Genomic DNA, 13,314 nt, shown 5'->3' with positions numbered 1-13,314 from the left:
AACTATATAAGTATCGTACAATTTTGTGCATGGGTTGTTATAGGTAAACATATAGCTAAAACAATTTAAAAACATTATTTAAAAAATACTAATAAAAAATTACTGAAATAACTAAAACAATTCAAATAAAAAATTCACAAAACTTATAAAATTATAGTGTGAGTAACTTGTGTTTTTATCATTTGTGTGTATATAAATTAATTCATTTGTTTCAGTAGATAAAAAACCTATAAAATATTTTTTTTTTAAAAACTAATAAAAACTAAAGTTTTAGAAATTTTGGGATTTTTATTTTTTAAATGTCTATATATTTTCTTATAAAAACGAAAACTGAAAATTGATTTAAAACTAAATAAACATTAAATATTAAATAATTTAATTTGTTTTTTTATATATATATATATATATATATATATTTTCATTTCACTTTTAGCTTCGCTTAATTTAATCAAGTTCAACTCAATGAAAATGAAAGATGTTGCTTTGACAATTTTAGTTCAAGTTTTGGAATAATTTTGTTTCTAAAATTCAAATGAAGACCGAACGGAATCCGTCAGACAGCAGCGTTTGTGTCTGAATGTCTGAACATGATTTCAGATCTGCAGGATCCTCGCTGTTCTTCATCTGATATTTCGAGTGGTTTCAGTTTCTAAAGACGTTTATGAGACAGCACGCTGATGTTTGAGGACGTTCGTTGTGTATCGAGCTGAGATGAGAGCATCACACATGAGCTGTCTCTGTCTGCAGAAGCTGAATCTGGACTCTGTTTCTCTCACAATCACAGCGCTTGCTCCCAGAATGCCTCAGGTAGAATAATTGGCCTGTGTATTGATTTCTTGGAGACACTTGTTGTGATGGTTTTTGTGCGAGTGGCGTTTGAACGGTTCGTGCAGAAGAATGCAGGACAGTAAGTGTTTCTCTCGTGGAGATGAGCCTCGTTCGATGCTTCTTCTCTGTGTTTCTGAGCATCTGATGGGAATAAAACATGAATCGCTTGTTCAGATCAGCCTGATCAATGCAGTTTCACTAAAAACACACACCTGCAGACCAACCTGCAGAATCCGTTATGGTGCAAATGATGTCTTAAATTATTCAGTAATTATGTGGAAAAAAAATAAAGCATTTTACTCTAACACACTGTAACACATGACCTTATTGCTTATGGATTTTATAAAATACCTGTCCCTGTAGCACAGAAGCAGTCATCAGTGTCACAGACGTATATCTGTAGAAATAAACAACAATACACTGTATGAGTCACAATCATACATTTCTCTTTTATGACAGAAATCATTAGGATATTAAGTAAAGATCATGTTCATGAAGATATTTAGTAAGTTTCATACTGTAAATATATCAACTTAATTTTTGATTACCGTATTTTCCGGACTATAAGTCACACTTTTTTTCATAGTTTGGCTGGTCCTGCGACTTATAGTCAGGTGTGACTTATTTATCAAAATTAATTTGACATGAACCAAGAGTTCACATTACCGTCTCCAGCCGCTAGAGGGCGCTCTATGTTGCTCAGTTCTCCTGTGGTCTACACTGAAAACACAGAGCGCCCTCTAGCGGCTGGAGACGGTAATGTGAACTCTTGGTTCTTGGTTCTAAATAAATGCAACTTATAGTCAGCGACTTATATGTGTTTTTTTCTTCCATGATGTATTTTTGGAGTGATGCAACTTATACTTAGGTGCGACTTACAGTCCGAAAAATACAGTAGTAATATGAATTGCTAAGAACTTTATTTGAACAACTTTAAAGATGATTTTCTCAATATTTAGATTTTATTGCTCCCTAAGATTCCAGATTTTCAAATATTGTCCTCCTAACAAACCACACATCACTGGAGAGATGATTTATTCACCTTCAGAGGATGCATAAACCTTACTTTCCAAAAATTACCCTTATGACTGGTTTTGTGCTCAAAGGTCACATATGAACATTGATAAATGTTCAATAAACACTGTAACAATATTTCAGCCCACAGAAACCGATAGTTACAATTTTAAATACATTTTTAAAAATATTTTTAAAAATTATGTAATTAAAATGTTGTATTAGCAATAAATTATTCAAACAATATTGAAGACACTTTTACAGTGAATAGTAATTTATTATTAATAATATCAATCACACTGCACAATTCTTCCACTGAGTAATATTAGAAGGTTTATGGTCGCAGTGATGTTAAACTTGACACATTTCTATAGAATGTGCATCTCAGCTGTGTGTTAATTGTGTGTTTTACAGTGTAGAGTCAGAGCGGTTATATTTAACTTCTTTGTTTGACCTTTGACCTCTGTGTGTGTGTGTGTGTGTGTGTGTGTGTGTGTGTGTGTGTGTGTGTGCAGCCCGACCAAGGTGACTCTGCTGGGATCGGTTCTGTTCTCTCTCCAGCAGTGTCACTTCCTCCCGATCCAGACGCATCATCTAATCTTCATCTACACGCTCTTCATCGTCACCAACAAGGTCTGTGTGTCTGACACTCCTTATCATCGATATCTAGATCTATATTTGTCAGAATAGTAAAAAAGAATAATAATAGCATGAAAAAAAGAATAATAATAGCATGATTAGCAAGTTACTAGCATGTACTGAGCATGATAAACAAGGTATCTATCATGTCGCTAGCATAATTAACAAGTGACTAGCCATGTCGCTATCATGATTAGCATGTTTCTAGCATGATTAGCATGCGACTAACATGTTGCTAGCATGATTAGCATCCGACTAGCATGTTTCTGGCATGATTAGCATATTGCTAGCATGTCGCTAGCATAAATAGCAAGTGACTGGCCATGTCGTTATCATGTTGTTATCATGATTAGCATGTTTCTAGCATGACTAGCATGCGACTAGCCTGTTGGTAGCATGCAACTAGCCTGTGGCTAGCATGATTTTAGCATGTGACTAGCATGTTGCTAGCATGTTTCTAGCATGATTAGCATGCGACTAGCATGTTTCTAGCATGATTAGCATGTTACTAGAATGTTTCTTGCATGACCAAGATGCAACTTACATTTTGCTAGCATGATAAGCATGTTGCTACCATGTTTCTAGAATGACTAGCATGCGACTAGCATGTTTCTAGTACAATTTTAGCATTATTAGCATGTTGCTATCATTTTTCAGCATGATTAACATGTTTCTAGCATGATTAGCATGCATGTTGCTAGAATGTTTCTTTCATGACTAGCATGCGACTAACATGTTGCTAGCATGATTAGCATCCAACTAGCATGTTTCTGGCATGATTAGCATATTGCTATTATGTCGCTAGAATAAATAGCAAGTGACTGGCCATGTCGTTATCATGTTGTTATCATGATTAACATTTCCCCAGCATGTCTCTAGCATGATTAACATGTTGCTAGCATGTTACTAGCATGATTAGCATGTTGTTAGCATTACTAGCATGCGACTAGCATGTTACTAGCATGATTAGCATGTTGTTACCATGTTTCTAGCATGATTAGCATGATTTTAGCATGTTATTAGCATGTTGCTAGCATGATTTAAGCATGATTAGCATTTTGTTAGCATGTTTCTAGCATGATTAGCATGTGACTAGCATGTTGCTTACATGATTTTACCATGATTAGCATGTGATTAGCAAACTTCACAGATTAAAAAAAATCACTATTTACAAATTTGTAATAATATTCAAAGGCCAATTGTTTGATACAAAAGTGTTTTTATTGTTATCATGTTTTTTTTTTTGTGTGTGTGTGTGTGTGTTTTATTCTTTATTATTATTTTACCTAACAAACTAACCCAACTGCAGTTTGAGATTAATTAGAAAGCACAATGAAAAAACATGATTTTTGCAAACTGTTAAAAATGAAGTTATCTCTTTTGGCAAACAAACTCTTCATATATATATATATATATATATATATATATATAACCAACCTGAATGTTACCTCCTTTTTGACAAAACAGTCAAACCTTCTGACATTTAATGCAAAATAGAATCAGAAATGCAGTATAACTGATAATTGACAGAGTACAGTGAAACATCATTATAGCTCAGCTCCTGTGAGTTCATGTACTGATGAGCAAATATTAGCTGTGATTTCACCATTAGAATCAAGGCAAAGAGAGCGTTTGATTGAATCAGACGTCTGTCGGCTTTCGTTTGACTGAATTTAACGAACGAGCTGCTAAAGCTCATCAAAGTGTGTGGTGTTGCCCTTCAGTGTGATCGGAGCGCTTTACGCTCTTACACGCCTTTCGCACTTTTTACATCATTTTCATGTAATTGCATCATTCTGCTTTAAAAAGAGAAGTTGAGCGAGACTGAGGGTGAGTCTGGAGTTCTTCAGTCAGATCTCACGCTCGTACCCTTTGACCTCTGCGCTTCTGTCCTTCAGCTTTCAGTTTTACTGAGGGTTCGTGAAGGAAATCACTGTCCTTTCAGATCTTTGACTCTCAGAGTTTTATTTTTGAGAAACTCTGGGTTCTGCAGGTCTTCAGAAGTCTTCCTTCACCCTTCCACCAATTAAAAGGCCTTCAATCAGTGTCTTAAAAACTTATTTGTGTCTTGTTTTCCAGTACAAACATCTAAACCTCCTTTAATCAAGATACGGTCACTAGAGATGCAAAATAAAGATATGAAGTCCTTTTTGAATCATAAATTCACTTCATTTATCAGACTCTTATGTCATTTAGGCATTTGCACTGAAAACCAAGACAGAAATACTGAGGAAATACTATGAGAAATGAGCTATTAATGTGTGCAAAATGTGTTTCAAAGTATTGGAGAGCTGTGGTAAGCTGTAAGTGTTGTGTTGTTGTTTCAGACGCGGATGATGTTGTTGGGCTCATCGTCGTATCCGTTTTCAGCGGTGGAGTCCCTGATCTACAAGACTCTGTTTGTTCGACCTTTGACCTTTTCACCTCTGAGCGACTCGACCCCGAGCTGCCTCTCTTCTCCGATCAACAAACCCAATGGATCGGCTTCCACCAAACCGGACCAAAGCGACCCCAAAGACGCAGAGAGCAGTAAAAAGACGGACTGAAGCTGCTGGAGAACAGACGGTTTACTGTAGCTGAAGAATCCGCGTCAAACCTTTTCTACACGATGTTTTAACGCACAGAAGCTCTTTTTATCTTGATTCCTGATATGTATATATTTGCTTGATTCACAGAGAATTCTATTCTTTTCTATCCTGTTTAATGGTGAGGATAATATATTTTAATAATGTTTGTAATGCATTTATGAATGTAATGCACTGAAAGTTGAATGCTGAAGCCCGTTTTAAGACGTTTTGAGTGCTGAAATTATTGAATACAATTCACTTGCTTCCGACTCGTCTGTCTTCAGTTTGTTGTGTTCGTGAAAAGCATCAGATTTCTCTAGACTGACTCATGAGTGATGAAATTCACAGGAAAATTGATGCACTTTTAATGAGCTCCAGCTTGGGGTTTGGTCTTAGTGCTGCATTTATTTCCAGCAATCATTACGGATGAATTCAACTTGAAGGAATAGTTGAAAATGGGCTCACCCACCACAGCCCATCTGAGTTTCTTCATCAGGTTTGGAGAAATGTAGCATTGCATCAGTGTCTCATCAGTGGATGCTCTGCAGTGAATGGGTGCCGTCAGAATGAGAGTCCAAACAACTGATAAAAACAGTAATCCAAATCTACATTCACAGATTAGTTTAGATCTGTTTAAACGCTGCTTGATCTGTGCAGATTTCTCTCCTGATTCAGACCAGAACACTTGTTCACTGGAGGAAGTGTTATTCTGGATTATAGACTCTATGTGTTTGAGTTAAAATCATCTTAATGCTGGATGTGTTTCAGGTTTTGTCTTCTCCAGATGTTCACTGATGGACTGTGGATTATTGGGATGTTTTTATCAGACTCTCATTCTGATGGCACCCATTCACAATGCATTTATTAAAACTGATTCATCACAAGTTATTATAATCAACAGCTTGTGAAAGATGATGTAGCTATATAGAGTTAAAGCTGAAATGACAACAAAGATGATTGTAGGGTGTGAAATGCCAAATGTGGCGTGGTTTAATCGCTCATTGTATTGAATAGCACATTGTGCAGAAATTGAATTGGGGTTTTATTGTGGCTGTATGATTTATGTAATTGAATATGACTCTATGGAATATGCAGCAGGAAATGATTTTCATAATCATGCTTTAGGTTTGTTAATGAGCGATCAACAGAACATAATCTCATTTACTGCTGTGAAGGAACAATCAACAGCTCAATTATTCCCGCCAAATGTCATCAATGATTTCCAAACGGCCCGCGGCGGGAAATAACTCTGCCAAGAATGTGCGCGCGCTGCTGTTGTCTGCATTCTGACGAGAGCGCGGGAAATTTCCTTCCGCTGTCCTTTGTGATGTCATAATGAGCGCTAATAATAACACGCTGCTCAGACTGCTCATGTTCATGACATTATTTGAGTAGACACAAAATTAGACCGAAAAGGCAAAATAGACTAAAATATGTTTCAAAATACATTTTTCCCTACTACAGAAATGGCATTAAATAGTTGATTGATTATGCCTACATTAGCCATCGCAAAATAATAATAATAATAAAATTAATAAATGTGTTGTTGTTTTTTTTTTTTTTTTTTTTTTTTTTTTTTTTTTTTTTGCAAATGAGGCATTATCTTAAAATATGCATTTATTTGCAAACATTTTCAAAACAGAAATCTGAACATAGAATAATTCCAAGTTCATAGTTCACAATGGTTTTTCCCGAGGGGATTTTGGATTCCTCCTATCACTCCATAAATCAGAAAATACTGTCAACAGACAGAAAACACACATTTTCACCATGTGTTTAGGAATGAAATGTCATATAAATCATTCAAATAAAAAATTAAATAAAAATGTGAATTGATGTGCAGTATGAACAAACCCCTCAGTAGAAGTCTTCAGAGTAAAATAAATAAACCTCTAAAGTTTGTTGCAGCTGTAAGAAAAAGATATGGATTGGAATTGAAATCTTCTGATTAAAAGCTCAATAAAATAAACACTTACTGTAAATGTTTATTTAGTGAATTTGTCCTGCTGTGTTAGGGATGTCATCACATGCTGCTCACACACACACACACACACACACACACACTCGTGCTCTTTGTGATGTCATCTCATTGACTGTATGTGTTCTGAGTGAAGGCAGCTGCAGGATCATGTGTTGTCCACTAGGGGTCCTGCTGTGTGTGAGGGGCCGGTGGGGGACCGCCTCGCTCTCAGTGGAGCCGCAGCCGATTGGTGACTCCGAGTGGTACGTCCCAAACAAAGGGAGCTCACACACACACACACACACACACATGCGCCGGACCCTCCTTCTTTGTGTTCTCCTGCTCTGGAGACAAAGACGACACAGAAGCCACGAGAAGCCTCCATCTGTACAGATCTCTCTTTCACACAAACGTCACAGTGTCTCGCCCTCGCGTCCTTCAAACCCTCGTGACTTCCTCTCTCCTGTGGAGCATGAAGAAGGTGTTTGAAGAACACACATAACCAGTTCTTCTGGTTCACCTTTTCAGTGAACAGCTCTTCAGAAATCCTTAGAGAACCCTTTTTATGATAAATAAGCTTTTGTGCAGATGTTAAAGGCTCTTGATGAATCCATCAGTTCCAATCATTTGTAAGAACATGTATTATGTTATATTTGATTCGAACGCTGAAGCACATGAAAACATTTCTATTCGTTTTTCACACAAAGCATCATGTGCATATTATCATGATTTCTGAAGATCATGTGACACTGAAGACTGGAGGAATGATGCTGAAAATACAGCGGAGCATCACAGAAATACATTACACTTTAACACAGATTCACACAGAACACAGATGATTTACATCAGAATAATATTTCACAATTTTTTGCTGTTTTTTGATCAAATAATAATAAACTGCATTAGAGCTGATGACGAGCGGCGGATGAGTGTGTGTTACATCAGCGTCAGAGACTGAAGAGGGAAACAGAATAACATCAGATATAAGATCCGTGACCCCAATCTTCCTCTGGAGGACAGACGCAGATCCTCTCTCTCAGTTCTGTGTTTGGTGTCTTCAGATGTCTGTGTGTTTCAGAGATCAGTGTGAGCTGCCGTCTCATCCATCTACAGATGCTCACGTGAGTCTGACATGAGTCTCGTTCTGCATCATAACAGTGTGTGTGTGTGTGTGAGATCTGAGATCAGTGTTTGGTGTGTGAGGCTGATCCAGGATCAGTTCAGGAGGCTCTCATCAGTATTCTGTCAGGCGTGTGCCGCCGAGGCGAGACAGATAAAGAAGAAACGATTAATGGTGTAAGATTAGCAGCGCTGATTCTCTGTGCCACAGAAACACTCCAGACTTCACATAGCTTCAGTTATTACAGTGTTATAAACGTGCTGAACACATGATCACTGAATCTCTTACAGGACGACGGCGGATGATTTGAATTCAGGCCGGTTGAGAAGAGACAGATGTCCAGCGATTCTGAACGACCAATTCAGCAAAACATACCCCCCCGCTCACACACACACACACACACACACACCAGCTGTCAGCTGCCCCTCTTTAAAACAGCACACTGTACATTTGAATGTGTTTAGAGTCTGAGCAGGACACACACACACACACACACACACAAGATCTCTAAAATCTCAGATGCTTCTTTTAAACACCAGTGAGATTGAAGAAAAAGTGTGTATCAAACACTACTGAATATTTTGAATACTTTTTTTATTTCTATTTTATTTTTGCATAAACATTCCCAGTATTGAATGGATTGAACACAGTCTTTGTGAACATAAGAGCCTTCTTTCAGAAGCACAGAAATCTCATATTTAATAGTTTGATGAAGTGTAATGTTCTCAGGGTGAAGCGAGTCTCGCATCAAATCACTTAAGTTCATCAAACTGGTACTAATAACTGAGATGTTTCATCATTCAGGGTTTGACGTTTCTTCACAGGACCTGATTGAAGCCCGCCGCTGCTGGATTACTCATATTAGACTGATAGTTCTTAAACTGTTGTGCTATAATAGAACATTTATCACCTGATTCACTGACGGTGCTGTTATTTCTCCAAGTGTCTAAACACTGAAACACCATGAAATTATGAATGGACACACACACTCACACTCTCTCTCTCTCTCTCACACACACACACACACGTTTGTTTTTGTGTAAAGTGTGTTCATCCCATAGGTGTAATGGTGTTTATTCTGTAGAAACTGTATATTCTATCTCCCTTCACCAACCCTACACCTAACCCTAACCCTCACAGGAAACTTTGTGCATTTTTACTTTCTCAAAAAAACTCATTCTGTATGATTTATAAGTGTTTTGAACAATGGGGACATGGGTTATGTCCTCATAAGTCACCCTCTCCTTGTAATACCTGTGTCATACCCATGTCATTATACACACACACACACACACACACACACAGACACACAGACACACACACACACCCACACACACACACATTGAAGGCAGCAGATGGGTGACAAACAGTCTGTCTGCAGGACTCAAGGTGAACGCTCTCCACCTGTTGTTTACCTGACAGAGAGCTGGACAGGTAAGACACAGAGGACAGGTGTTCACACACACACACACACACACACACACACAGAAATCTCATTCAGCTGCAGAGAATCAACATGATTCACAGGCACAAAATGAACTGATGCAGGACAGATCCAGAGCAAAGGGAAATACGACTAAATGCACATTGAAAGAAGTCCACCCTAAAATGAGTAAATACACATCCTCAGTTCATCTGAGATCAGGAGGAGTGTGTGTCTTCATCAGGTTTGTAGAAATGTAGCACTGCATCAGTGTCTCAGCAATGGATGCCCTGCAGTGAATGGGTGCCGTCAGAATGAGAGTCTGATAAAAACATCCCAATAATCCACAGCACTCCAGTCCATCAGTGAACACCTGGAGAAGACAAAACCTGAAACACATCCAGCATTAAGATAATTTTAACTCAAACACATAGAGACTATAATCTATAACAGTGGGATTGCTCTGAAAGCAAAATAAAAGAATGCACAGATGATTACAGTTCAGCTGCTTGAGTTTAAAAACCAAATACGAAATACGAACCAAAAAAAGGTTCTTCAGATATTAATGTTTTTTTTATGGCATCATGATTTTTAAGAGTGTATGTTGCCTTTATATTTGTTTTAGGTCATTATACGGAAAAGAGCAGCTTGGACATTCTGCTAAACGTCTCATTCAGGTGTCAGTTCTGAAACACATGAGGATGATGAGGAAGAGCGTTGAGCTGGTGTTGGATCAGTGTCTGGAGTAAACACAGACTCGTGTCGATGCTATCAGCAGTTCTTCAGAAGATACATCATCATGTTTCCACAACAGAAGAAGCTCAGTGGAAACTCTTGCTCTCTTCTCCTCTCTCTGTCTCTCTCTCTCTTCTCCTCTCTCTCTCTCTCTCTCTCTCTCTGTCTCTCTCTCTCTTCTCCTCGCTCTCTCTCTCTCCTCGCTCCTCTCTGTGCTTTGAGATGAAGGTGAGAAACATTGCTGAAGTTTTATCAGCTATATATCGTCTCTCTCTTGACCTTCAGTAGTAATGAAGTGAGCTGATATCCAGCTCTGATGTGAAACAAGCATGGCTGACTGCTTCCCTCGCTCTTCTTAATCCCGTCTTAAATGACGTTTGCCTTGAATGTGTCCGAGCACAGCATCATAATCATAACCAACAGGAGAGATCAGACACGTGTACAAACAGCTGGCTTCATCTCTTCAGCCTCAAGATCCAAACACAAACCCTTCATCCATCAGTGCTGAGAAGTAAACGCAGAAGAATACGCATGCAGAGCAATCCCTCAATGTGCTGTATTTACTCACAGAGAAAGACTTTCTGACAAGAAAAGAATCACGGCGTAAGATAATAGTTATAAACAAGTTTCAACGTGTGAAATTGTGCTTGGGCCCTTTAAGAGGTCACCACACTACATTTCCCATCATCCTCTAGGGCAGCTTGAAAATATAAAGCATCATGTAAAAAATTACATTTTAAAAAGAAGCAACCAATTACTTGTGTACTTAAATACACTGAAATATTAGAAGAAACCTAACCGAAAGGAACACAGTTCAGTAATGCACATTAGCTGAGCTGAAGAACTGATGTTAATTTAGACACACATTATTGTAAACAGTCGTAAGAGGGCAACAATTTCAAGATCACCATCAAATACACACAATGCTTCCAGTTGAGACAGGAAGTGAGGTGAGATCACATGCCCTTCAAACACGAGCTGACTTCCTTCCTGCTATTCTCGACCTGTCATTGTGAAGTGTGTGTAGTGTTCAGCTCTTCCAGACACAGACGCTCTGTCTGTCTCTCATGCTCCTTCCTGTCTGACTGAGAAACACTCGTACGGAAAACATCAGTTACGCTTGAAACTGAGCTGGATACCATGCAGTAACTATGGTGTTGTGAGTGTTTTGGGCTGTTGCTATGTGGTTGCTAGGGTGTTGTGGCTCAGATCACGAGGGATGAAGGTGGATCTCCTCACCATGTGGACTCTATAAACAGACTCATGCTCTTCCTGGAGACTCGTGTCCTGACGTCTGCACTTCCTCCTCTTCCTTCAGCGTTCTTATCTTCCATCCAGCTTCAGGCTTCGTACACACTTCCTGTCCCTCACACACACACACACACACACACACACATTAGACCTGATGGAGCGGTTCCGTGTGAGAAGGTCATGATGAATGATTCATCCTGAGGGAAAGAAAGCGCTGACTCACCACAGCATCTCAAAGCAGAAGCTGAATGGATTTCAACAGTGCATCCTTCAGGATCTGGACCAGAACATGAAGAGGACGTTTCCTGCTCCTCGGGGGAAACACACACACACACACACACACACACACACAGAGAGAGAAAGACCTTCTGTGACGTTCCCTACACAAACAGCATTCGAAGCCTTCAAGGGTTCACCAAACGAAAGCCTCTGAGTCTGATGGATCCCTCAGGTCTGATCTGAGACATAGTGAGGACAGTCAAATAAACAGACTTCTGAGAGGAGAGACACTTCTCAGGTCATTAGCTGCTGGTGTCAAAGGTCATGAGTTACCCTTAACTAAACCTAACATGAGCAAAAAACTATTTGTTACTTGAAATAAAATAGATTGAAATGTGAACAAACTCAAACCTATTTTATTTAATCTATAAGATTTCCATTGATTGTGTAGTTATAGTATTAAAAAAAAATACTTCAAATAAAGTATATAAAGTAGACATATATAAATAGTAAAATAAAACAAATGACAAAATGCAACAAAATGACTAAAATGAACATTTAAAGTATTAACAACAACAACAAAAATGTTAACTTTCAACTAAAATTACGGTTGAAATATAAAATAATGACGTTTTCTGTTTTGTGAAGCTTAAACACAACATCATGATGGAGACCGTCACTGAATGCACTGCATCAGGATCAGCCAGTAGATGTGTAGAGATCTAGAGCTCGTACTGTGCTGAATTATGTGCGTGTGCCCTTCATAGTGAACTTGAGTTATTAAGGACGATTGAAATTCTGTGCCGGTGTGTGATTGAGCCGGGATTACACACTTCTCTCCGTTATCCTGCTCGTTCCTCTCTCCTAATGGGAACCGAAAGCTTTGTTGTGCTGAGATCCTCTGTTCACAGACAGCACCGAGGAGGAATGACATCTAATACCCCAGGGCACTTTCTTATCTCCAGCCTGTCAGAAACAGACACGGCCATCATTCAGAGAACAGCACACGATGGCAAACACCTCTCTGTATTTCCATCGTGGTTTGAGGATGAGATGCTGCTGATGGAGGTGAGATCAGTAACACTATATGATTAGGTGAACTCATTAGTGCTGTTCACTAGTCAGTCTTCACTAGTACCTGATAGTGATACGGTGAATATGGCATAATCCATAATAACACTTCCTCCAGTGAAAGGTCTCTCACAGATTAGTTTAGATCTGTTTAAACGCTGCTGGATCTGTGCAGATTTCTCTCCTGATTCAGACCAGAACACTTGTTCACTGGAGGAAGAGTTATTCTGGATTATAGACTCTATGTGTTTGAGTTAAAATCATCTTAATGCTGGATGTGTTTCAGGTTTTGTCTTCTCCAGATGTTCACTGATGGACTGGAGTGCTGTGGATTATTGGGATGTTTTTATCAGACTCTCATTCTGATGGCACCCATTCACTGCAGAGCATCCATTGATGAGACACTGATGCAATGCTACATTTCTCATCCTGATCTTGGATGGCCTTTCTTGTCCCTTTATTTATTGTTTAAATAAATGTTTCTGCA

General features: G+C 38.6%; 1 protein-coding gene across 1 annotated transcript in view; it reads left to right on the top strand.

The window, feature by feature from the left end:
- Window positions 1-5,335, top strand: part of LOC113079808 (trimeric intracellular cation channel type B-like) — a 15,721-nt gene extending 10,386 nt beyond the window's left edge. Inside the window, exons 5-6 of the mRNA XM_026252032.1 lie at window positions 2,358-2,475; window positions 4,809-5,335. Coding sequence (XP_026107817.1) covers window positions 2,358-2,475; window positions 4,809-5,027 — 337 coding nt within the window. The 3' untranslated portion in view covers window positions 5,028-5,335. The remainder of the gene's footprint in view (window positions 1-2,357; window positions 2,476-4,808) is intronic.
- The last annotated feature ends 7,979 nt before the right edge of the window (window positions 5,336-13,314 follow it).

The sequence above is a fragment of the Carassius auratus genome, unplaced genomic scaffold, assembly GCF_003368295.1.
Source record: "Carassius auratus strain Wakin unplaced genomic scaffold, ASM336829v1 scaf_tig00029285, whole genome shotgun sequence".
In the NCBI taxonomy this organism is placed as follows: Eukaryota; Metazoa; Chordata; class Actinopteri; order Cypriniformes; family Cyprinidae; genus Carassius; species Carassius auratus.
Note: the sequence above shows the minus strand (reverse complement) of the source record. Positions and strands in the feature narration are given on the sequence as shown.